The sequence below is a fragment of the Tachypleus tridentatus genome, chromosome 7 (assembly GCF_004210375.1).
Source record: "Tachypleus tridentatus isolate NWPU-2018 chromosome 7, ASM421037v1, whole genome shotgun sequence".
In the NCBI taxonomy this organism is placed as follows: Eukaryota; Metazoa; Arthropoda; class Merostomata; order Xiphosura; family Limulidae; genus Tachypleus; species Tachypleus tridentatus.
In genome coordinates, this window is record NC_134831.1 from 195,155,387 (window position 1) to 195,182,700 (window position 27,314).

General features: G+C 34.2%; 1 protein-coding gene across 1 annotated transcript; it reads left to right on the plus strand.

The window, feature by feature from the left end:
- Positions 1–904: 904 nt before the first annotated feature.
- LOC143258279 (epithelial sodium channel subunit alpha-like) lies at positions 905–26,750 on the plus strand. The gene is made up of 13 exons (XM_076517250.1): positions 905–1,027; positions 6,406–6,791; positions 11,645–11,723; positions 12,796–12,929; positions 14,686–14,801; positions 16,704–16,858; positions 17,060–17,161; positions 17,960–18,080; positions 19,669–19,720; positions 19,998–20,052; positions 23,585–23,631; positions 25,052–25,127; positions 26,155–26,750. Exons 2-13 carry the CDS (start codon positions 6,424–6,426, stop codon positions 26,341–26,343), a joined length of 1,494 nt encoding a protein of 497 aa, XP_076373365.1. The 5' UTR covers positions 905–1,027; positions 6,406–6,423; the 3' UTR covers positions 26,344–26,750.
- Positions 26,751–27,314: the final 564 nt, after the last annotated feature.

The window sequence follows — 27,314 nt, forward strand, 5'->3', positions numbered from 1 at the left end:
AACAAGCAGAAAACTGGAAACTAGATTCAAATAGCACACACACACACATGCACGAAAAAAACACCTTTACACGTGTTTAAACAATGTAAATCATATAAACACAATATAAACATAGAAAACATCCAAATATTAAGTAGGGAAACAAATATAAACATATGCAAAGTCAATGAAGCCCTACTTGTACAGCAACTAAAACCAAAATTAAACCAATATAAAGGAACGCCTTTATACCTGTACTAAATAATCTAACATCCATTTCTATAGTCCGGTACCCGTTTACGCTCTCGTACCTAACACATGTCCGTCAAAGGCCACATTCAAACTCTTTCTTAACCTGAAGATGACCTAGGATAGTCGAAACGTTGTGCTTTACTTATAAATAAAAGTTTTAATACCCATACCAGCTATTCTGAGATACAATTTTATTTCAAGTGGGTTTCTCGTTATCAAGAATTTTACATCTTTATCTCAAAACCAAAACAGTAACACGGACGTCAGTAATTCAACTAAATAAACCGGGTCTTCAAAACGTAGGTTTTATTGAGAAACGAAGAAACAAACCAATAGATATTAGGAAAAGGCTGTTTTGACCATAAGATGTTTTACCGGGTTATTCTAGGTGATCTGTTATGCAAAGTAACAATTATTGTTTGGATACTGAGTTTCTTTATCTTTCTTATTCCTTTTCGATAATTGATAAGTTAGGCGCTTTAACTTCTATGCATAGTTGCTATTGAGTTCGATACGTTCGTGTACGTAAATTTCAAGTTTTTCCCATCAACTGCCAAAGTTCTCACGATTTCTACAGGTTATTAAAGCGCATGTTCAAACCATTTCCTATCAAGTGGCACCTTAAAACATATGTCAGAACGTATGCTCTTATTGGTTTAATTTGAAGGGTAATATTTTATACAAGTCTATATACACATATACGTCAAGTGATAAGAACCAGTGTGTAGCTGGTTTTGTGTTTAATAATCTAAGGCAGAGAAGAAACCTAATGAAACCAGAAGAGCAGGTGTTGTAAGTATGTATGATCAAAATTTATATGTAAAGTGAGAGAAACTGTGACGAAAAACACTTGTAAATTTGTTATTGTGCTTTAAATGTTCATCTCGTTATGTGAATATTTGCAATGTTTAAGAGTGTAATTTTAAAGGAACTTTAATTGTATAACAACTTCTAAAATGTCTTTAAGCAAAAGTAGATTCTATTATGTCTCTACTATGTTTATAATGTTACTAGCGTCTACACGTAATATTTCATTGTGAAATTTCGCTGTTATTTGTCTGTGTATTATACTATTAGTACTAGTTTTACCTGTTCTGTGCACTTTACAATTTTTATGTGCTTTATATTGTATAAAATACTGTATGTGTATTGTTTATAGTGTTCAATGTGTACTACAGTTGTTTAATATCTTCTGCATTATTTCGCTGCGTACTATTCTGTTATACTATAATACGTGTACTATTTTAAAGTGCGTTCTTTTTCTGTATTTTATGGAGCTTGTATTATACAATGTGCGTATTACACTGTGACGGCTATTTGTACTGACTTAGCATGGACTGATGATTATGACTTCTAATCCACAATCTTTGGGTCGTTGGTTCGAATCCGTTTATCGAACCTGTTCCCCATTTCAGCTGTGAGGGTGTTATAAAGTGTTCGGTAATCTAACTATCTGTTAATAAAGAGTAGCTCAAAATTTGGCGGTTGGTAGTGTTAGCTACCTGCTTTCCTTCTAGTTTAGAGTTTCAAAATTAGGGGCTACTGACCTAAATTGCCCTCAAGTAGCTTTGCAAGTTCAACAACCGTCGATACTATGGTATGTGTATTAACTTCCTGTTTTATTTCTGTGTGCTATACCGTACATGTTATTTCACTGCGCAATATTTTGTAGGTATTCTTTCACTCTGTTTTGTACTATAGTTGCTACTTCTACAAAAGACACCATTCTGTTTTTAACAGTTTTTATATGTACTGTCTATGTAAATAACACCTGTGTGTTTCTCTGTTCGGAACTTTTCTCGCAAATTTCTCGATCAAACGCAACAGTTCTCATATCGTCTTGTGTTCGAGGAGTCCAACAACTGCTTGTTGGATCGTCCAATCAGAATTACCTTACCCATCTTTCTCAGACCTCTCCATCGAACGAATATGATACAGAATGGCAAAATAATTGTCGTCAGGTATAACTGGCTTCGGTTTCAGCTTTTGTTCTCTTTATTTGCAAAAATTTAAACACAAACAACATACAACTTTCGTATGATTTCCCCAAAATAAACATTAAACTAAAATAAGCTTCCATAAGTTTTGTCGACTTGTTTAGGTCTAAAATAACGCATGCACAGTTCGTTGAAAACCATATGCTTATCAACTTTGTGAACACGCATTCAGTTTTTTCTGTACAATGAGCTAACTTTGTTTTCATAGCGACTTTACATTTGCAATAATTTATCTTCGGTTCGTTTTATAGACTGCTACGAACATATTTTAGTTGTTCTTTTCTTTAGTACGAGTTTTATTATTCTTCGTTTTTGCTAGTTTATCTGTCTCAACGGGAAAATCCTTGTCACACCATTACTACTTTACTATTTACATGAAGTTTAATTTTATTAACTTAAGTTACGTCTACGTAAGTCTGTCTAACATACATATATAATGTCTGAAAGAAAGCGTAACTTAAATGGCGTACGTGAAAATCATAGAATAAGGAAAATTCAAGCAAAAGGCATGAAAACTTGGCCAGGCATGGCCAGGTGGGTTAAGGCATGCGACTCGTAATTTGAGGGTCGCGGGTTCGCATCTCTGTCGCACCAAACATGCTCGGATTTTCAGCAGTGTGGGTGTTATAATGTTACGGTCAATCCCACTATTCGTTGGTAAAAGAGTAGCCCAAGAGGTGGCGGTGGGTGGTGATGACTGGCTGCCTTCCCTCTAGTCTTAGACTGCTAAAATAGGGACGGCTAACGCAGATAATCCTCGAGTAGCTTTGCGCGAAATTCAAAAACAAACAAGCATGAAAACTATTGCTAATGATTTATGAATCGTCTTTAAAGTGTGAACACTAATATTTCTGTAATATACCGACTACACTATTTGTATTAGCAATATATTTTTATGCGTAATTTATACGCGTAATCCTGCATGCTCCATTTTCCTATGTATTATGCAGCATCATATATTTTTTTTTGCCTGCTATACACATATATTGTGAAATTAAATAATTACATCTAAATAATGTTAAATGAATAAATAAAATATTGAGGAAGGACTGGGTTAAAAACAGCAAATCGCAACCTCTGATTATTACAACCACAAACTTTTCAAGCCATAAACCAAAACAAATTAACATGAAATAGAATACGCTGCATATTTTTAAAAAAAGGTTAGTCGGGTACAAGCGACAACGTTGGATTATAAAATGTATCTTAGGTTTCGGAGGTGACTGCAGAAGTATGAACCACATTGCGGTGGGAATACACTGTCTATCAATCTTAACCTCCAATTCGCTACTCTCGCATAAGAAAATTAGAAATTAAAAGAGCGAGATGTGAATGTTCAAGACTAGAACGCCCCACATCTATGTCACCCTTTACTGCCTGCAGACAGTTGTGGGAAGGTGACTTCTCTCCCAAGCTAGAATAAGAAAAGAACAACACAAGATGAAAAATAATAAATAAATAGATGAAAATAAGGTACTACCATTTAGGGGTAAATAAGATAAAACTTAATTCTTGAAGTCAATATTTCTACCCCCAATTTTTAATTTATTATGCACGAAATCAGTACAAAGAACAAAACAATAAGTATGGCCCGGCATGGCCAAGCGCGTTAAAGCGTGCGACTCGTAATCTGAGGGTCGCGGGTTCGCATCCGAGTCGTGCCAAACATGCTCGCCCTCCCAGCCGTGGGGGTGTTATAATGTGACGATCAATCCCACTATTCGTTGGTAAAAGAGTAGCCCAAGAGTTGGCGGTGGGTGGTGATGACTATCTGCCTTCCCTCTAGTCTTACACTGCTAAATTAGGGACGGCTAGTACAGATAGCCCTCGAGTAGCTTTGTGCGAAATTCCAAAACAAACAAACAAATCAAACCATCAGTTTTAAGATGCATCTATCTTGTGTTTGTTTGCAAAAATTTTGTTATACATTCCTAACATTCTAAACCAAATAAACAAATACTTTTCGTGTATTAATTGAAAAAGGTAGGAAATGAAAGTGTGACTAAGTAAAAATAAAAATATCTTCTAATTCTAAAACAATAAGTATATACAAAAATGTACAATGATGATATGGAACGAAATAACAAAAACAATTAAATATACAATACATACAACTATGCAAATGAACATGAGAACTACAAAAGTAGAAAGTGAAAAAAACATATATATCACCAAATATTAAATTTTAAAAAAATCACTCGGTACATAAAATAACAATATATACAAGTATGTAAAAGTAACTAAATCCAAAAACAACTAAACAAACTACAAAAATGAAACTAGAAAATTACAAATTATTAAATAGAATTACAAAAAATGAAATACAAAGGTTAAAGGAAAATTAAAAAAAACAAAAATTATATAGGATTTAATTACAAAAACCCATATGTTAAAAAAATTAAAAAATGTGAATTATAGTATAAAAATAAATCTTATTACAAACAAAATAGATAAACAAAAATGAAAATACAAATAAACAATAATTACCTAGAATACACAGTCCAAAAAGTCAGCCTGACACCGCTACCCTTAAGCGTGCACACTGGCGAGACGTTCGGGTGCCAACGATGATAAAAGTCCCTCGGACTCGGTAACCGGCTGCCCACCTCAAGGCGGAGTAACAGTTTGTACCTGGCCTTAACCAGTATCTTAAAATACAAACTGGAGCCTGCTCAAAAGCGAATTGATTATGGGTAAGCCAGATGACATACTTGAAACATAAAGGACAGGAGACTGAGAACGGGGACAGGCACGTTATACAAAATGGTCTCAGCCGAGATTGAAGAGAAGCAGAAACACCTTTTTCTATATTCCATCCGATGTCGGACAAAGGACCAACATGTGAAGGACAGACTCCACCCGAGTGTGACACAATGGACAAGACTCTGTGACCCCGATACTGGATAGGTGTAAGCGTTCTCTCACCGGAAAGATGTTATGAACGATACGTCAGTTGAAAGCTTGAAGGTAGCTATCAACAGGTGCACCACTACCCAACCTCAAACAACGTCCCATGGAAGAGCGGCGTGGTGCTGTTGTGTCCTGCGAGTACAATCCGAATCAAGCAGACGGTAGAGAGAATTGGAGTCTCTCTAAATGGATAGCTGATGGCCCCTTTAACATCTGTCAGGGTGTTCGTCAGGATGTCCATTTTCATCATCTCTCTATACGTTGGTGATAGAGTGCCTGTTCTCTTATCTGTATCACTCGGTTTCGGTGGGTGGCCTTCATTTGCCTGGTAAGGTGTCCTTCAAGTATGTTAGTCATGCGGAAGATGTGAACCTATTTCTAGAAAACCAAACATCCTTGGGCTCACTGGCGATTCTCAAAACGTACTCTCATGCCAGTGCAGCCCGGCTTATCTACACTAAGTCTAGAGATCGGTGGTTGGGCAAGTGGGTCTCATCCGCAGACACTCCATTCGGTTTGGCATGGACTTTCTCTCCAGTTAAGTGTTTTGGGATTCATTTCCTTGCAAGTCCTGAGGCTACCTAAGAGGAAGTAGTGCATGTCAGTTCGGCAGTTCAAGATTATCGTTATAGCCTTGCTAACTTGTTTAGCAGGACGGAAGTGGTGAAGAGGAGGATTCTCTTTTTGATATGGTATCTTAGAGCTATTTTTCTTCTGAACGACCCAAATATAAGAAATACTTCAGAGTGATCCGGATCCAGACGAAATTTGGGAAGAACCGTCCCCTATTGACTTCTCATCTTGTGTAAAATATTCGTGTACATAGGTCTACTAGTTTTCGAGATATGCGCGCGGACATACAGACACACAAGTACGGACCCAATTGCTTTACACCCACTCTCCCCTTCCGGGAGAGAAAGTAATTACGCAATATTAAACTATAACTTAACATAATATAATTTGTTACTTAAAAGTGGCATGTAATAACGACCAGGAATGTTTCATTTCAAAATACAATTATTTCGTTGGAAAAAAATTCCTGAACCCTTTACGTAAAGGAGTTAAAGCAACAAATATTCTATAAAATATTTGGAATACTTTTATGCATATACTGGGGAATGTTAGTGCAATGGGCAATTAACAAAACGATCGCGTGGTTATCGAGATGGTGGTCTCCGATCTATTTATAAAGTTAGTAAATTATTGTTTCTGATATTTAAATACTAGTGTTGGAAAAATATAATTGGAGAAATCTATCTTGATATAGCTCTTCAACTTCTTTGAAATGAAAAGTGTAAAAACTAAATCCCCTCCTCACTACATGGCACCACCCATCATGAAACATCCATCAAGCGCTCTCATCAAATCGTCTACGACGGCTGGGAATTTCATTAATAACGTGTCTTACCAAGAGTTTTTCCGAAATATGCTGCTCAACTCTTCTCTGAACGGGGTATCGAAGATTGGAATGTCTCAGAATTACGTACGAGGTCTTGTTTGGACAGTAGTCTTGATTACTGGAATTGTAGGCTGTGTTTATCAGAGTATGGAATTCTTCCGTGCTTACAAAGAGTACCCAGCTGTTGTGCAACTTGAAGTTAAAACGCAGCGCACCCTGGAGTTTCCTGCAGTAACCGTATGCAATCTGAACACGTAAGTAATGTTTTTTAATTCGTTTACTCTTTTCATTGATGTTTTTCTTGTGACTTGTGCTAAAATACATTAAAATAAATTGACAATTCATTCATGTAGACACATGTGCTTAAAATTACATAATTTTAAATTTAAAAGACGACACTGTGCAGAAAATTTAATTAAAAATATTTCTGGAGCGGTATACAGACCAGTCAGTAAAATAATTATATTGGCTAATAAATGAAAGTTTGTTTCAAAATATATGAAAGATCTAGCAAAATATATCTTCCACCGTGACCTCGCAAGTCCACAGCCCATTATCCCCTCGATTTGGATTCTTGTATGTGGTGAAAGGACCTTCCAGAGAATGTTTCGTACTTTCAGTTTACCTCCTCTTGGATCTAAACATCCACCTGCGTGTTTGCCATGCGTGGTGACCCGTGAAGAGGAGGAGAGGATCCTGGTGGTTGAGTGGTGCAACTCCAACACACCACTTTGGCATTGAATTCCTGTAGACGGGCGGTCTTGGGGTGAACCTCCTCCAAGTTCAATCGCCTATTTCATTTGGGCCAGGGTCAACTGAGTGTCAGCGTAGGACGTCTTAAAGGGGTGTTGTGGACGTTATGTCTGATACTAGTGTTCGGATATAGTGCTCACGAAACCCTGGCGTCGCTGCAGTGACCGTATATGGCACTGTAGTGAGTCACCTCGTATGGCTCCATGAGGGGTTGGGTCAGCAGGCACCGAAATATTTTTTTTTGTTATGAATACCCCTCACAAAATAAAATAAACAAGCATGACAGCATAGAGAAAATTCCGACTACTGGCAAACAACCACCCATTGACAATTCATTCATGCAGACACTTGTGCTTAAAATTACATAATTGTAAGTTTAAAAGACGACACTGCGCAGAAAAATTTAATTAACAAAATTTCTGGAGCGGAATACAGACAAGTAGGTAAAATAATTATATTGGCTAATGAATGAAAGTTAAATGTTTCATATATTTTGAAACTAGCAAAACTTGCGAGTCCACAGCCCATTACGCTTACTGCTGGGTTGTCGGGCACATGAGAGGTTAGTGGACCTTTCAAAATACTTTTAAAAATGAGAAAATGTTGTTTGTTTATAAATTTCGCGCAAACTTACACGAGGGCTATCTGCGCTAGCCGTTCAAATTTAGCAATATAAGATTAGAGAGAAAGCGGTTAGTTATCACTGCACACAGTAGATTCTTGAGCTACTCTTTTACCAATGAATAGTGAGACTGACCATCACATTATAACGCCTCCACGGCTGAAAGGGCGAGCATGTTTGTAACGAAAATTCGAACCTGCAACATTCAGATAACGAGTCGAGCGCCCTAATCACCTGTCCATGCCGGTCATGGTGATGTTGGCTAGCTATCCTCTCTCAAATAAAAATTAGAGACGGCTAATTCAGGCACAGTTACGACAGAAAGTGTTCGTACCCCCGCGTCCCGAGTGGTTTTTTGCTCATAACTTAAAAAGTATCACGATTAGGCTAATAGAAATATAATATTTATAAATATTATGCTAACACACATCTACATACATTTTTATGTAAATTAAACGACAAATAAACTGTTTATAAACAAATAACCAAAAATAGGAGAATCAGAAAGTGTTCGTACAGTTCAGAACGTGTGAAAAAACTGATATTCCCGTAAAAAATTTTGTTTAGTTTGGCGAATGAACTACATTATACCATTCCAGAACTAGACACTGGGTTCATAATTACTGGGATTTAGACAGCGAAAAATGTACTTCCGACAATTTAGCTCCGTGTCCGTCATTATCTGTTTGGTCATCATGGCGAACAGGAAACAATTGTCCAGTGATTTAAAAAACCGAATTATTATAAAATACAAGTCTAGTGTGTCTCTTTCTGGTATTGCTACACAACTTAATGTGCCGAAATCTACTGTTCAAAACATAATTGCTAAGTTTAAGTTTACAAGATCAACTGCTAATCTCCCTCGTTCCGAAAGCCCCACCAAAATTCCAGAGAGAACCAAGAGGAAGGTTCTCAGAGAAGTTAGTAGGAATCCTCGTTTAACACGTAATGACATACAGAAACTGGTAAGGGAAACTGGGGTTGAAGTAAGCACCTCTACAGTTACGAACATGTTACGCTCTTCTGGGTTAAAAGCATGCCGTCCCCGTAGAACTCCATATTTAAAGCCTGTTCATTTAGAAGCTCGATTGAGGTATGCAAGAAAGCATGTAGATTAACCCTTTACCTATTGGAAGATTATTCTTTGGTCAGACGAGACTAAAATCGGGCTTTTCGGCCACAATGATGTTCGCTATATTTTCCGTAAGAAGGGTCAACGAAATCTTCCAAAGAACACCGTCCCTACAGTTAAACACGGAGATGGCTCGATCACGCAATGGGGTTCCTTCAGCTCTTCTGGTGTAGGCAGCCTTCACCGCGTCAACGGAATCATGAAAAGTGAAGAGTACGTTGATATATTAGGCACTTATATCAAGAATGATGCTTGGAACGTGCGGCTTGGGTGTCGTTGGATCTTCCAGCACGACAATGACCCTAAGCACATATCAAAATATGTGCAATCCTGGTTGCAGAGGAATCATATAAGCGTTTTGGAGTGGCTATCGCAGTCATCCGATCTCAACCCAATTGAAAACGTCTGGCATGAGTTGAAGACCAGGGTTCATCAGCGTCATCCGAAAACCTTGCAAGAGTTGGAGGCCTTCTGTAAAGAAGAATGAAGAAACTACCAGTCGAGTACTGTCAAACGATCATGGAAAGTTATGAGGATAGATTGCGCCAAGTAATTTGCCTGAAAGGCTACACAACTGACCATTAAAGTAGACGCACGAACACTTTCTGCCCCTCCTGTGTTTGGTTATTTGTTTATAAACAGTTTATTTGTCGTTCAATTTACATAAAAATTTATGAAGATGTGTGTTTGTATAATACTTATAATATACTATACTTTCATTATACTAGTCGTGATACCTTTTAAGTTATAAGGAAAAAACTACTCTCGACGCAGGGTACGAACACTTTCTGTCGTAACTGTATACCTCGATTAACTATACAAAACGTAAGAACAACAACATTTATTCAGGGTTAAGTAATGAGAAAACAAATTATTTGAGGAAGGAGCGACAGTGGTTAACTATCTAATTTTGCAGTAGATAAAATTTCTACAAATGGAATATTTTATTTCTACACGAAATACATTCCTAAGGACATTTTCGTCGTTTAAAAACAAGTAATCTGATCTCGGGAAGCTTAGCAAATTTAGTAAAATAAAAAATGAAGATAAACTAGCTCTAGTAAAGTGGAGACTGAAATTTTTATATTGGTGGTGAAGATTACAAGTAGAAATTAAGTGAGTTCATCAACAGTGTTTATGGCACGGCATGATCATGTGGTTAAGGCGCCCGACTCGTAATCTAAGAGCCGCGGGTTCGAATACACTGCTAAATTAGGGACGGTTAGCGCAAATAGCCCTCGTGTAGTTTTGCGTGAAATTCAAAAACAAACAATCAACGGTGTTTACAGCTACACATTGGTAAGATGATGCCTGGGAATTGTCATCCATTAGAACTAGAAAATTTGTTCTGGAACTGCATCTACTGCCATTTAAACGTTTTCGGAATTTTCCTACCACTACCATTGAGAAGATGGTGTCGAGAAACTCCCATCTACTATAATTGTGAATTAGGTATTCTGGAATCATATCCACTCTCTTTTGAGAAGTTGGTGCCCTGTAAATCCATTGGGGAGTTTTTACAAAACCACCATGTCCTGGCAATGGAAAGTCAGTTTTCTGGAATCCCAAGCTCTGCCAGTGGGAAGTTGGTGTTTTGAAAATTCATTTACTACCTTTGAGAAGTTAGTGTCCTAAAACCAACATTCACAAAATGTTGGAGTGATTTTAGAAAACTTTTGAGTCCCAAGACTGTAAAGAATTCAGGGTAACAAGGTTAGATATGTGTTTGAAGTCCAAAGCACCAAATGAGCTAACTATGCTTTGTTCACCTAGGATATAAAATCCATTTTTTTAGCGTTGTAAGTCCGCATACGTACCGCCGTGCTACTGAAGGGGGGTGGCTAGAAATATCTGAGGGATTGCTTTCATTTAAAATATTTTAAAATTGAAATGGAATTGTTGAAATCTGACTTATTTTTAGAACACTTAAGTTTGATTGTCTACGTCTACAAGACACTTTAACTAGAAAATGTCAATAATTATTTCTCACTGATTGGCCGAAATTCACCTTCACCTGTTTATCAGTTGTAAGCCTAAATACTCTTTCACTTAGCAACAAGTAAACGTTAGAACATCTTCCAAAAAGTACTAAAAACAAATTGATAAACGTGTCTTTAGTTTGAAAATTTGCATTTGAACTTGTTGTAAAACAATGCAAAGTCTACGTGTAACCACCTGCCATCGATTTGTTTTCTGTCGAAACGAAGAGTGAAGCCGCTGCTCTGGTAATGAAGAGGCGTTATACATGGTAAATATTTTCGCATGTTATGACCGAATTTACAAGATGACGCCAATAAGACGAATAATTTTGATTTTTTTTCAAAATAAACGTATATTTTAGAAATCCGCATCTTGGTCATATTTGTACTATTTCTGGTTATTTACATTTTATGTGTAAAAACTCACAAAATGTTCATTATTATGAACACACCTTATCAGCAGAGGGTAAGTATTAAAAAAAAAAGTAAATGTGTACTTTGGGTATCCTTTCACGAGAAAGATATAAAGAGAAACCAGAACTTTACATGGTTATATCTTTTGTTTCTCACCTGTATTTGTTAAAGAAAAGAGTGAATGAGGTCATATTTTGTTTTTATTAGAGTGAGAAAAACTGCTTTCTTCTGCAAACTGATGCCCTACTTGCTTAATCCAAAACTTTGTGAAGAAATGAACATTACGGTAAGAAATCCAACAAAAACTATTATTTACTGATGAGATTTTAATACGAAACCAAATGTCTTACTTGAAAACATTCATTGACATTGTTATATGTTGATATCGTAAATTTAGCTTTTGTATGAGTTGGTATACGAGCATATCTTTGTTTATACAGTTTTCCAACAAACTTAGAAAAATATTTTGTATTTAGTTAAAAGTTCTGGATGGTCAAGGCGTCTCCAACCTTGAATTTGTTAATTGTTCCACTAGGGGTTGTCTCATACATTGAACATGACTTTACTATGTTACATCTGATTGTTGGATAATGTATTGCTGAATGTTAAGATAGAGAAGTCAAAAACTGATTTAATACTTGGTGACATGCCATGCTGGGAAGTTATCGCAGATTTAGGAGAAAATATAATTATAAGCAAAATTAATTCTCTGATTTTTGCCTTGTCTTTATAACATAAAGATTCCTGTTCCTAATTTTAATTATCCACAATAAAAGCTGATTTAGCATCTAGTCATTATTTTATTACCTTGGAGGATTATTAGCATGTTTGAAGGGTTAGAAACAGTTTCTCACCACACTGTATAAGAAATAAGCTTTTGACCGATCTAAGAAACCGTATTCGATTTGATATATTGTTTATCTATTATGACCTGCAACTGCCATGACGTTGTTATAATGTAAAATAACTACAAGCTTGCCGAAATTGTACTTAGGGTTACTTGATTCAATGTTTCGTCTTCCATTATTCAGGACTGTTAACGACTAAAGCTCATTTCTTACACAGTAATATATGCGACACTGCTGTTAAGCCTAATTGTTAGAATCTATGTTTGTTCTGGATATACACACGGTACTTGTATTAAGCCTAATTGTTTGAATGAAGTAATTATGTTTAAATGAAGGTATTTGAAATCTTAAAAAAAGATATGAGTGTTAACTAAAAACACTTTATTTTTTTTTCATAATTTCTTTATTTCAATTCTAAATAGTGGGAAAAAATAATAATTTATATTCCATCGTAGTTTATTAAATATATTGTTGACTTTGGAAACACTTTAGCTCCCTGTTGTCTGTTAGGTCATGAATTCAAAGCAGTTGTCCAGGATCCAGTCTATTTATGACTTAGAAGAAAATGTGATAGTAGAACTAGGCCACCAACTAAAAGATTTCATTGTCTACTGCAGCTTCATGGAAAATGAATGTCAATACCAGTAAGTAACGTATTAACAGCTGCGAAATAGTAACACGGAGATAGAATTTGATGTTATAAAGTAAGTAACTGTGTTAGAAACAGCAGTGAACTAGTAAGATGATTAGGTAATTTAGTTTCTTTGAAACCAAGAGAACTAACGAGAGTTCTTTCAGTGATGCTATTCTGCTAGCTAGTTTCTGTATCTGGTTTTATATATATACACCCTTGTGCAAATTAATTGAAACAAGACTGAAAATTACGATTTTTTCAATTTTTTGCATTTTATTTCTGAGAATCCAAAAATTACTCACAAATTAATACATGATATAACCGTCTTTATTTTTCAAAGGATCATTATTCCGCTTTGGTATCGAGTCCACGAGTTGACTGCAATCTTTACTAATTTTTGGATCGCGGTACCACACCTCAATCATGGCCTTAATTGGCTTATTTTTCGTAGTAGTCTTTTCCCTGAAGTCTTTCTTTACAAATCGCCCAAATATTTTCAATAGGATTTATGTCCGGAGAGTTTCCAGTCCAGTCCAGTATCTTTATTCGCGTTGTAGTCATAAATTTTTTTCACAAATTTCGATGTGTGGCACAGAGCCAGATCTTATTGAAAAATGCCAGATCCATCTGGAAATCTCTTTTTCAATTCTGGAACGACTCTTGTCTGCATACCTTCGATGTACTGTGGTCCTCGCATCATACCTTCTACGATATATAAGCCTCCGATGCCATAGTAGCTGAGAAAGCCCCAAAACATCTTCTTCAAGGGATGTTTTACGAACTGACTGATGTGAAATTCTCGAAGTTTCTCACCTGGAGATCTGCGAACATGCAGACTTCTTTGACCCTGTACGAAAAAATGAGTCTCGTCACTGAATAACCTCTTCCTCCATTGTTCTTACATCCAATTCTTGTATTTCAGACCCCCATTGATACCGTTTTTTCTTCATTGAGTTGGTAAAAAGTTGTTTTTTGTCTGGTTTCCTTACTCTTCTAATGCAATTTCGAATGACGTAATATTCCTCAAAATTTCGTCATATATCTCAAAATAAATCGACAGTATTGCAAAACACAGCTAATGACGCCGTCGGTGTGAAAAATGACTATTGAAGGAAATCAGCGGGTCCAGCAAACCTACACTGGCCGCCATGCTGAAAATATTGTAAAATGAACATTTGTTTCAACTGATTTGCACAAGGGTGTATATTATGATTTATTATTAAATCACAGGTGTTAAACAGATATTACTATTATTTTTATATATAGCTTTACAAACGCTATTGTTATTTTACGTCCTAAACAATTCCGTTTCGGATTAAGAAAACAACAAACTAAATGTATATGGATTATATAGGCTCCCATGATTTTTAATGCATTATTTTCCTTTCCAGTGCTGAAAGGATACTGTCATCAGCAACACCACGCTGTAATTCATAATGATTCAAGTTTCCCAAATCGACATGTGTAATTAATGCATGTTGTACATTAATCAGTGTTAAGTTATTTTAGTCCAATAAATTTGTTAAATTAGGCTTAGAATAATTTTATTTAAATCCTCAATAAAAATAAGTTAGCACTAATTCTTTTTAATAATTTATTGTCCAGTGAAAATGAAGTTTCTTCTCTTTTTAATCTATTGTTTTAAGAAATTTTAATGTTGGTTTTCATTTATGGAGTGTGTAAATAATTGACAGATTTACTGATACGTTGAATGTAAAAGGAAATTATATGTTTTAAGAAGTTTTAGAAATAAATGAATATTTCAGAGGAATGAGATTTTCCCATTTTTATAACGTTATCTACGGAAACTGTTACACGTTCAATTCGCAACTCGACGATGGTGTTACAGGTCCTGTCGTGAATAGGATTGGATCACATTCAGGTAAGAAAGGTGAAAAATGAAAACTTATTGCATTTTAATATATAAAACATCATTATTTCATTTACAAAAGTGTTTTCAGTGCCTAGTGTTGTTGACAAATTGTAATAAAATTTACATTTGTAAGGTATAAGCACATTACACATACGTATTAACATAGTGGGTCCCAAGTCTTCAAGTTTCAATACTACTAATTTGCCGGTGGTTCAATGGAAGAGAAAACGCATAATGCTACAAATCGAATTTCAAAGCCCGTAGTGAGAACAGTACAGATAGCTTGTTCTGTAACTTGCGCTAACAAACAATAGCAAAGTTAAGCATATTTGGTGTTTGTTAGACCAGTTTGATATCACGGTTAAATTTGTATTCCTAAAGTAAATTCTTCTCTTGCTTTTTGTTTTGTAAGGGAATTAAATGAGCCTAATTTAATTTTTCGTATTGTACTATTTATTCAATGATTTAAAAAATAAAACTCACAAAATAATTAATTAAAAATTGTTCGTTTTTCATATTGCAGTATCCAATGGCTTTCAATATGCTACATAGTCATTCTTTCGATTCCAAAGGAACTGATATTTATTAAAGTGAGACTTGTATTTATTATCTTTCAGAAATTAAAAAAATGCATGAAAATGACTGTGTTTGAAAGCTTTCAGCGGTATGTCCGCGAACTTACAGCGCTAGAAACCGACTTTCGATATTCACGTTGGGCAGGTTACAAATAGTCCATTGTGTAGCTTTGTTCTTAAACTACGACCAATAAAATCTTTCTATATGTTTTTGGTTTCTTTAATTTTTATTCTGGCCCAAAATTGACAATGGGATATCTACACGTTGTCCAATACAGGGATTTGAGCCTCGTATTTTAGTGGTTTGGTTTATTTTTCATTTCGCTCAAAGTTGTACCAGGGATGTTTGCACAAAACGTCTACAATTTAGCACTGACAGACTAGAGGAGAGGCAGCTAGTCAGTACCATTCACCGCCAACTGTTGGGCTACTCTTTTATCAACAAGGCCTGGCTTGACTAGGTGGTTAGGGCGCTTGAGTGGCAGTATGAAGTTCGCGTGTTCGAATCCACGTCCAACAAAACATGCTCATCCTTTCGGCCGTTATAATACTGGTGAAAGAGTACCCTAAGATGTTTTTAAAATATTTTTAAATACATAGACTTCTTTTTAACCTTCTTAACTATATTAACTTCGTATTTCTTTATTTAATATGTACTATGAATAAAACATTTCGACAATGAAGCTAAAGGCATTTCATTTTTCTAGGACTAAAGGCTGTCTTCTCACTATCTCATATTATAATTTATCTTATTACAAACTGATTTTTGAATTTTATTTCTTAAAACTATTAAGTGTGCTAACTGTCCGAAATATTAATTAAATGATTGTCACTAGATGCACCTGAAAGTGGTCTATTTCAAAACTATATATAACCAAAATTAAGGGAAACAAATATTTTAATTTCCTTCTTTTAAAATTACATCTGTCATACTGTGTTGTGTCCCCCGCTGGGACAGCGGTAATTCTTCGAATTTACAGCGCTAAAATCAGGGGTTCGATTCCCCTCGGTGGACACAGCAAATAGCTCGACGTGGCTTTGCTATAAGGAACACACACACACGTATGCATACTATGTTGTAGCCAACGAAGTGCATAATTCTTCTCGTAATTTATGTCATGCGCGCATTTTAATGACGTCAGGATAGTACAAATTGCAATGTAAAGCGCCCTTTATGGACGTCGCTTAAGTGTTTACTGACTGACTGATAAATAACATACTACTATGCGAGGAGTTAAAACAGGCGATCTCATCAGGCCTTCGGTTTCCCCTTCGGGAGAAGTTATTTAATAAACAGACTTAAGTACTCCTAGATGTTATTTGTCATTATTATTAGGCCTTAATCTCGAGCTCAACCTGGAAGTAAACGAAGTCTTTAGTCGAAGTGTCGGAGCACGTGTGGTTATTCATTCACCCCACTTAATTCCTAACCCTGACACGGAAGGAATTGACGTTCCCCCTGGTGTCAAAACCTCAATTGCCATCCAAAAGGTATGCATATATTTTAGGAATTCATTAGCATTTCGAAACAACATGGAGATTAATTAGATTTGAATCAATTTGTTACGTAATAAAATTAAAATTTAAAAGCACCATATTTCATCATTATATACAAATAGTTTTTACTTAAAAAATAAAATATTTGTTCTTTGGTTACTAGATATCCAATTTCTACTTGGCAGCCCGTACTAGATATCCAATTTCTACTTGGCAGCCCCGTACAGTGACAACTGTAGTGATTCTAGTGTTCTGAATTCCGCTAACTCTGGACAAAGAGGAGACTACACAGAAGAGGTCAGAAAATCAATTTATTGATGAATATAATATAGATTTAATTGGCTTTGTTTGCTTGTTTTGAATTTTACGCAAAGCTACATAAGAGCAATCTGCGCTAGCTTTCCCTAATTAAACAGTGTAAAACTAGAGGGGAGGCAGCTAGTCATCACCACCCACCACCAACTCTATAGTTACTATTTTACGAACAAATAATACGATTAACTATTATATTATAACGCCTCCACGGCTGAAAGGGCGAGCATGTTTGGTGTTATGAGGTTTCGTACCCATGATCCTCAGTTTAAGAGTCGAGCGCCCTAGCCACGTGGCCATGCCGAATCTTTTAAGTGGCATGTTTTTATTCTATTTAAGTTATGTATATAAAAGTATTTCCTAAGACCTACCTGCCCAGTAAGTTTGACTGACAAGAAGTAAAAGAAACAATTTTTCTGTGCGTGCATCCTCATGCCTTAGTTCTCATTTCAAAGAATATTCCTGTTTATTTTCTGGAGAACTAAATACAAGAAAATTTATTTACTAACTGCTTCACGATGTGATTTCTTGTTAATGATTTCAAAACAAAGAGTGTCATCATTATTTGTGATATTAATATCCTACAGGTAATGAACGGATCGTAATGTTTATTTCCATGATAACAAGAGACACTAGGAATCAAAATATTTTGGTAAATGATCAGATCTCTTTGATATATGTATATATATACACCAGAGGGAGTGGAAACTTGATTTCTTAATTGCTAGAATAAAGACTCCAATTTCTTTAGAGTTGTGTTCTAAGGTTATTGCTTTTTATTAGCGATGTAGGGAAAATTGTCGACAAAAGGCTATCATTGAAAAATGTGGTTGTGCCTTGCCGTTTTTCCAAAAGGATCCAGACATTGAAAACTGTTTCTTTAGTGCCAAACATCAAGCATTTGGTAAGTGGAAATCTTCAATACTAAACATTAGACAATTTGTTAAATGTAAATTTGCAACGTTAAAAATAGTATTTGGTAAGTGGAAATCTTCAATACTAAACATTAGACAATTTGTTAAATGTAAATTTGCAACGTTAAAAATAGTATTTGGTAAGTGGAAATCTTCAATGCTAAACATAAGACATTTAGTAAATAGCAATCTTCAGTGTTAAAGATCAAGCATTTGGTAAGTGGAATTCTAAGCTTTGACTCGGAATATATCACCTTTAGAACAATAGGAACTCTAGATTATTTTACCACTTTTATTATTGGAGACTAACTGTTGTACCCATCACAACTGTCTATGAATACAAAAACTAAAAAAAACAAAACACAACACACAACACGTATTTATGTAATGTATGGAAGTACACGAGTTAACCTGTTTGTTTATTTTTAGAACAAAGCCACATTGGACTATTTGCTGCGCACACCGTGAGTTATCGCACCTCGGGGTTTAAAGTTGTAAGTCTGTAAACGTACTACTGTCCCACCGGGGAATCACATATTTGCGTTTGAGTGCAAAGCTACACTCTGTGGCGTATCGAACTCCGAGCTCTGGCGTATAAACTTTCAAGTTTAAAAATGAAAGATATTCAAACTAAATTTAGCACAATAATTATATATGTATCAAAATAAAATGAATGCAGTGGTGTTTAATTAAACGAATGCAGCTAAACACATTTAAGGAAACTTTTTTTTTTATCTACGTTTGATTTACAACCTCAGTATGATCGACATATTCCGATGTTTCTAAACGTGTTTTTAAACGTATTTATTTATTTATTTATGACGTCACACAAGTGGCCAAGAAGAGTCTTAACTGGTATTTCTTAAATCTACCAATTTCACACATTTTAAACATATTTAATGAATATTTTCACGTATTACTGCTTCAAGTCTTACTATGAACAGTACATAATAAATTATAGTGTTTTCCATATGATCTACAGTCCACATTAGTATTCTCTGTCAATTTTACACAGTAATATTATATGATCATAAATTACATAATTATGATATACTATTTATAATTCTGTATTTATATATTCTTATTCTGTAAATAGAGGCGTATTTTTGGCACCCGTTGGTACAGCAGTAAGTCTTTACAATACTAAAATCAGGTGTTTGATTACCCTACGTGGATTCAACAGATATCTTAATGTGGCTTTGCTATAAGAAAACACGCCGTATTTTTAGTTGAACTTCATGGCCCGGCATGGCCAAGCGCGTTAAAGCGTGCGACTCGTAATCTGAGGGTCGCGGGTTCGCATCCGCGTCGCGCCAAACATGCTCGCCCTCCCAGCTGTGGGGGCGTTATAATGTGACGGTCAATCCCACTATTCGTTGGTAAAAGAGTAGCCCAGGAGTTGGCGGTGGGTGGTGATGACTAGCTGCCTTCCCTCTAGTCTTACACTGCTAAATTAGGGACGGCTAGCACAGATAGCCTTCGAGTAGCTTTGCGAAATTTCAAAACAAACAAAACATATTTGAACTTCTGCTTGTATTTTTTTTATATTATTTTGCTTACAGCGCCCTCTTTTCTCAGATAACTGTATTAAAACTGTGGAGCCTCGATGCGATTGTCAACGCTCATGTCAGTAAGTAACATTCAATTCAATTTGAAAGTCACTGGTGTGTTCAAATTTTGTAAAGTTATTGTTACCTTTTATTGACAAGAAAATGGGTTTTGGAGAAAGTAAACCTATTGAAAAACATTTTATATTAATTAAACCTTGGTCTATTTAATTCAACTTTAATCTGTTTAATTTAACATTTATTTATTTTTTTCATTTGTCATAAGTTGTGAAATGAACTTTTAAAAACAACAAACTATCTGATGGTCAAAATACGGTCATTTATTTGTTTATTTTTCAGTAAGGTCCACTACAGTATGACTATTTCTTCGTCCAACTGGCCTGGTGGTGAACTTGTGAGTTTTAAGTGTTTGTTAACATTTATTGTATTATATATTACTAGCAAATGTCTATTGAAATAATCCAACGGTAATTTTCCTAAACAATAGCGATGAATAAATAAATATGAAAAGAGCGGCATCCCAATCTTTTAGACCGGAGTGTATATGGAATATGATTACCTAGTGGACTATTTACTACCATCTTTTATTTTTCTATGTGTTATTTCAGTAACGAAAGTTGAACTGAACTTGTTTTTAAGCGAAGTTGCAAATGTCTTCCAGCTGAATTATAATGGTTAATTGTGGGAATAATAAAAACAAATAAGCGTATTTTGCAACATTTTAATATAATTCAGATTAGAAACACGTATTCAGCTATTTAAATATAACTTTTCCTGGTGTATATTTTTGCACAAAGTTTAAAAGTTTATGGCTAAGAGGAGGAAGGGTACATCACCAGTGTCGTCCCTTCGTTGGGTGCATGTATTTTTATAAACATAAGACATATTATAATAGGATAACGGTCACAGTTTTGAAAATTTGATTATAAAAGGCTCTACTATTTATAACTACAACATTTACATAATAGTTTCCCACTGTTGACCCAACTTGTATAAATAAAACAACAACAAAAAACATGTATATGGGGTTTTAAATCCATTTTATTTTACCATATGGTAAGTTAAATTAATTTAGGTTATACCATGAGTTATGTTATAAGAAACCTAATGGTATGTCATTAGTTTGCTCAACAAAGCTGTGCTGATGACCCTTGAGTGGCGAGACTACTGTCGACAGCAAAGGTATGGCCACTCAAAAAATGCATTATTCCTCTAGGCTACAACTGTGGTTAAAAGGGAGAGATGCTTTAACATGCATACAGAAAAATTCACAGTTCCGTCCTATTTCTTATTTCAATGTCCTGATTAATAACCAGGTAAATAATATTTATTTAAACAAGAGTCGATAATACAAAGATTTTCCTATGCAATAAGAACAGTTTTGACGATACTTCCTGCGTAGTTAGTTACTTAAACTATGACAGAGACAAAGCCAATAGTCTAATAGAACGTGTAAGTAACTTGTTTGACAATAGATGAAGCATTATGCTTGTCATTAACATATGAGCAAGTTCAAATTTTCACACGGTTTTTTTTATACTTTCTAAATTCAAATTAGGTTTTATTGTAACTCGGGAGTACCGGTAGAACCGTGATACGGCGTTTTATAAACCAGTAGTGAAACGTTTCACAAGTATTCTATTCTGAACTTCAAAGTAGTTGTCAGAGACACATGAACCAATATTTATCACTACCCCCGTAGGTGGCTTGTTTCGCAATACAGCACCACAATATAGGAAAGCTAAATACGATTTACCATTTTTGGCATCTTGGATGCCATTTAAAAGCTGTTAAATAATACAATATTAATTCAGCCCTTATGATATTGAATATGTGTAGTTCTGTATTCTACTAGTAACACAAAGGATGAATTAAGTTTAATTTATAAGTGAACTTGGTTTTACATCTTCTACCGAGTGGTTTCCCATTGTCATCATTTGACAAATGAGCTGACGATAACCTCGTGTAAGGTTTATGCTGTTTTAATTAATACAAAACACTTGTTAAATGTTCTCTTTGTAAATAGTGTCTGTAGGTTCTTATTACTAGTGACAAATAGTATTAATTTTCCCTTTCATATCGATATATCTTTTGTGGATGATAGCAAATACCTGTAGGTTTCGTTATCAGCGTTTCACAAGCCCATCTTCACTTAGTAATAAAATAATGCTTACCATTGTGTGGCAAGTTTCTAGTGTTAATTAAATTAAGGTAGTTGGAAAATAAACTTACATCGATATCGTACCACAGGTAAACATTTGATCATTCTGGCGTGACATCCTATTACATATTTATGTAGTGTCTTGTTTTTATCAGTAAGAATAGCAATGATTTCTGTAGTGTCTTGTTTTTATCGGTATGTGTAGATAACAGTTATATATGTTTATTACCTAAACGAGAAAAATAGTTGTTATTTAAGACACCAAAAGTTTTTCTTTAGCAATAATGTATCGTACTTTTGGTGTCTTAAATAACGATTATTATTCTCTTTTAGGTAAAAACACATGTATAGAAAATATTATTTGTTTGTGTACGAATATTCGTACACAAACAAATTTTATTAAATCTCATATTCGTGTCCTTAAACTTCTCGTATATTATCAAGATCATATATTTGTATAATACTAATTCGAAGTGTTTATTTACTCAATATTTAGCTTGCGCCCTTTAAGAAAGTAAGAAGACTTTAACTTTTTTTTTTTTTTTGAACATATTCGTAGTATCAGAGGGGTAGTTTGAAATATCTGGTAAAATTAGGTAAACAAATTCAGATAACGTTTGCTGCTGGTTATGTTTTTTATAACAAATTGTAGACCTAAGTTCATAATCAAACTTTTCAGTACAAAAAGTGAAACCACTATTGGCCTTATACAATAATCTCGTTTAACAGAAATTTATTGATTAGTAACAAACTTAACTAACTTACTGTTTAATTTTACTCGTCCAACAAGTTCCTGATTATTCACGTACTGAATACTTCGCTGAATTCTCAGTTAGTATTCAATAATTGATTCACTAACTTTTCACTGATTACTCGTGCTTAAAAAACACATTTATCTCAATGTTTCTGTAGTTGTACATAATCATTACAATTTCCCTTTTAAAAAATTTGAAATACAGCTTAAAGCAAGAGTAAAAATATGCAACTGGTTAATTTGCATGTACAATTATATTTACTAGCAGATACGCTGCCTTATAGATCGTAGTGTTCATACCTCATAACCAAAAATAAAAAAAATAGAAAAGTGTACATTTTTTTAAAAAGGATTATTTTTACTGCACGGGTGAAGTGTTCGGATTTTCTTTAGTCATATGCATTTCATTGCATCAAAATGATTCAAGGTACAAAGCTCAATTTTAATAAATTTTTCTGATATAAGGTTTAATGCATTGATATATTAAAAGTGGCACCGAATAATATTTATAAGAATTCCAGTTTCTCAGTACTGCATTTAAAACTTACGTCGTTAAAGATATAATCAAACCCTGGTATACAGTTCTAGTAAAAGTTGTATTCTTGTTGTCAGGAGAGTACTTTTAAAATCGTGTTCTATTATAAAGAAGTGGTTGTTGTACATACCACAGTTACTTTTTTAAATTTCTGAATCTTGAATACTCAGTGCGAAATATTTTATGGATTTTTGTTTGTGGTGCCATTCAGTAGACGACGCAGGAGTTTTGGTTACGTACATATATAGTGGCATACGCGCTACGTCCATTTTTAACTTGTGAAAATGACTTGAGTTCAACATTTGATGTCGTAATTGTCGTGCTTTTTGCTTTCTTGCATGATCTAGTTGTTGCTAGGAAATAGTATTTTTTTACGCTTATTATATTTAGTTAACACAGGGCAGATTAATAAAAGGCTTAATCATTCAAATATATTATGTAATTTAAAAACATAATTAATTTGTCTCCTTCAACAGAATACTTATTACATGCGATTTGGATTTCGGAATATGGATGAAGCAAGGTTTGTACCCTGTCCTTTTTTTCTTTATTTGAAAATATTTAAATTGTTAATTCGGAGTAATTTTGTAAAATTTTGAAAGAAGCAGGTACATATTTCTTGTTATAGATTCCCGATTAGGTCACTCGGGTTTCTAATTAAGATTTTGTTAGTCCTATGTCAGCGTCATATCAAAACTTTGTGCTTATTGACACTCAAACCGATTAGATTTTAGTATTTGAAATTTTATTTCGTTTTAAAAACCTTAATATTTCAGATATTTTAATTCTTAGTAATGCTTTTCAAAATCTAAAATAATTAATGTTAACTTCCAATTAGATCAAGCTTCCTTGTTAGAGTGAAATTAAAAATCAACCTGCATACATTTTTTGCATTTTGGTTTATATAAAGATTATAATTCATTACTACTGGTAGGGCAAATAAGGCGTTAGGTTATATTTACATAAATATGGAATACAAGTCTAAATAGGTTTATAATTTTATTGTACAGGTCACTGCTTAGGCCCCATTTGGAACATGTTGTTCAGTCTTGGGCTCCTTACCTTAGGAAGGATATTGAATTGTTGGAAAGGGTTCATAAAAGTGCTACTGGAATGGTGCCTGAGATGGAGGGGCTACCATATGAGGAGAGGCTGAAATATAGGAATATCTGATTGAGGAATTTAAGATTGTAAAGGGAAATGATGATAATGTTGATGTATCATTTTGTTTTTTATATATAACGATGAGAAAGACTAGGGGACACAAATATAAATTTTGGCAGGGTCTTCAACTGAGACAGTTTCATTTTTGCAATAGGATGGTTTGCTTTTGGAATGGGTTGCCTTCGGATGTTGTAGAGGCAGTAAATTTAAATGAGTTATTGATAATTATATGAATGATAATGGCTGGATTTAAGATTTTTGTTTTATTTTCAATTAATTTAATTTAGTTTGGAGGATAGAACAGCCGAGATGGACTAATAGATCCCTGTCGTACAAAAACGTTGTTATTGTTTCTTTGTTAACAATAGTTCCAGCCATGATATCAATCGTACTGTACTAATATTGATCCGATTAAAATTGTCTATATGTAGGACAGTTGTAAGTTTATGGGCTTACCACACCAAAATTTGGTGGTCCATTCCTCGTGGTCAGTACAGCCCAGTATGACTTTGCTCTAAAAAATGTAAAAATTTGTTAACTTTTCAAGAACAGCAATGCCCTAATTGTCTTTTTTTCAAGGTTTTAACACCTTCAGAGTAAAATATTCAATTTCCCGAAAAGTATATGAATTATTCCTCCTCCATCTTCACCCAAATATTTGCATGTTCAACGAAAAAATATATAATCTTCCCTGTTCAGTCATTAAAATTAGCTTTAATGATTATAGCAACGACAATCATAATGACTACTTAATAATATTATTCTTATTAATTTTGCAGAGGAAATATGACTAGGTTAAAAGTTTACTACCAAACACTGGAACACCTGATTTACAAGAACACTCCTAAGTACGAGGTAAGCAAATAAAATATAGAATTTTGAATTAAAAACAAAATATCATCGTAGCTTAAGATACACGTTTGTCATGCAAGTAACTTGCGTCTTTACCATACTAAGGCGTTGATCAGTAAATATCATATTACAACTTTGATTAAAGTAACCGTTTTATTTAATTAAAATGTAATTAACATCACTCGTTGAGAAAATGAATTTCAGTTCTCACTTATTTGTTTTTATTTATGTATGATAAAAATTAATCTTAGGCCTATCTTTATCGTCCCTAATTATTGAATAGAGGAAAGGTAATCTGTTAGCGACACCCTAACACCCACCATCAACGCTAAGGGACTGGCTACCATTCTTACAGGAACACAAAGCTTAAGGTGCAGATAATATTTGAATTCCAGAACTCTACTTTAGAGCCAGCTTGCAACCCCAATTTAAATTCATTAATTCCAAGACAAGATTAATGGCTAGTTTTCAGTTTATTTTTATTTTTAATTACATAAGCAGTTTTTTAGCCTACCTACCATTAGGTTATCATACCTTGGCATAAAAAAAAGTATATTTAGTTTACTTAATATAGTTTTAGTTTAATAGTATTATCTTGAATGTACTAACATTACAAAGTACCAATGGAATAAATTACACAAAACAACCATAAACCTTCCCCACACACACACACACACAGAAGGTGATTGTTTCTGAAGGAATAAAAATGACTGCATTGTTGTTTTCATCATAATACATTAATAACAAACTTAATAATATCTCTTTCTTTATCCCGATAAAAGGACATGCTTCTCTTTTAATCTATGGAGGCGTTATATGTTACGCTCAATCCATTATTTGTTGGTAAAAGAATAGCACAACAGTTGGTGATGAAGAATGGTTACTATTTGTCTTCTCTCTAGTGTATCACAGTTAAATTCAGGACGGTTAACGCAGATATCCTCGGTGTAGCTTTGCACGAAATTCAAAACGACAGTTATTTTTCTAACGATATATTCAATTGATAATACATTATTTTTTCTCTCTTTAGCCTAACGAGATATTGAGTGTACTTGGAGGATTCACTGGATTGTGGCTTGGTGTTTCTTTGGTAGCACTCTTTGAATGCTTAGAAAACTTAGTAGCAGCAGTTTCTTTCTTCTGTAAACGACAACTTGTCCACAGACGACTCCAGAGCGTTTCACCAGTAACCAACAAGGCCAACGACATTCGATACTAATTGGAAAGGTTTTCCAAAACATTTATTTAAAACTTACAAACAGCTATACATGCATTAGAAGCACAGAATTCTCCGACCTGAATAAATAATAATGATGTCGAAAATCTGTATCTTTAGTGTATTTCTCGTTATTGATGTTCTTCGGTTTTAAATGAGTGTTCGAAGAGTAAAGGATCCCTCGTTTTTTAAACATTGAACTGGAAAGGAATTTTAAGAAATTTTATTAGAATTTGTACTATGAATAACTGTGCTGTATCAATAGATGTTCATTGTTGATTCATAATTGTGTTAGTTATTAAAACCCCAAAATTATAGTGTTACTAAAAACAATACAATAATATAAATTATTAAGTTCACCATCAATTCAGTATTGTGTTGCTGTAATTTATGCTTAAGCTTTTGATTAAAATTAATAATTATGTTTTCAACATTATTTTTGTGTCAACGTACATACTTTTCTAATCTACTTTCAAGTATACCTTTTAAAATTAATTCTTGATTTTTTACTTATTTGCAAACATTTGCATTTCGTAATTGTAAGCGATACAAATTTATTTTAAATTAAATATGAACATCTTAATCAAATTTATTTTACCTTTTATTTTTTAATCACGAACGTACTTTCTTATCTTTATAATTGATTGTAATAGATGTATTACGTACTACGTTTTTCGATAAGAAAGTGCTATTGATGAGTATATTTAGGCAACCCCTCTATTTTCGAACAGTAAAAGTCAATGCTAAAAATTTATCAGAAAAAAACGCAGAGTAATTAGCGTGACGATCTTAAAAATTCAGTAAACACTTTTTCATGGTATTTACAAAAGAAAAAATAAACATAACTTTAAAAAAAGAAGTACAGGAAATTCTCTGTATCACATTGATATTAAACCATTATATTTGAACTATTCGAAGCTTAATTTTATTCCTTCAATAGTTTATTTATAAATGTTCCCTATATTACTCCTGTA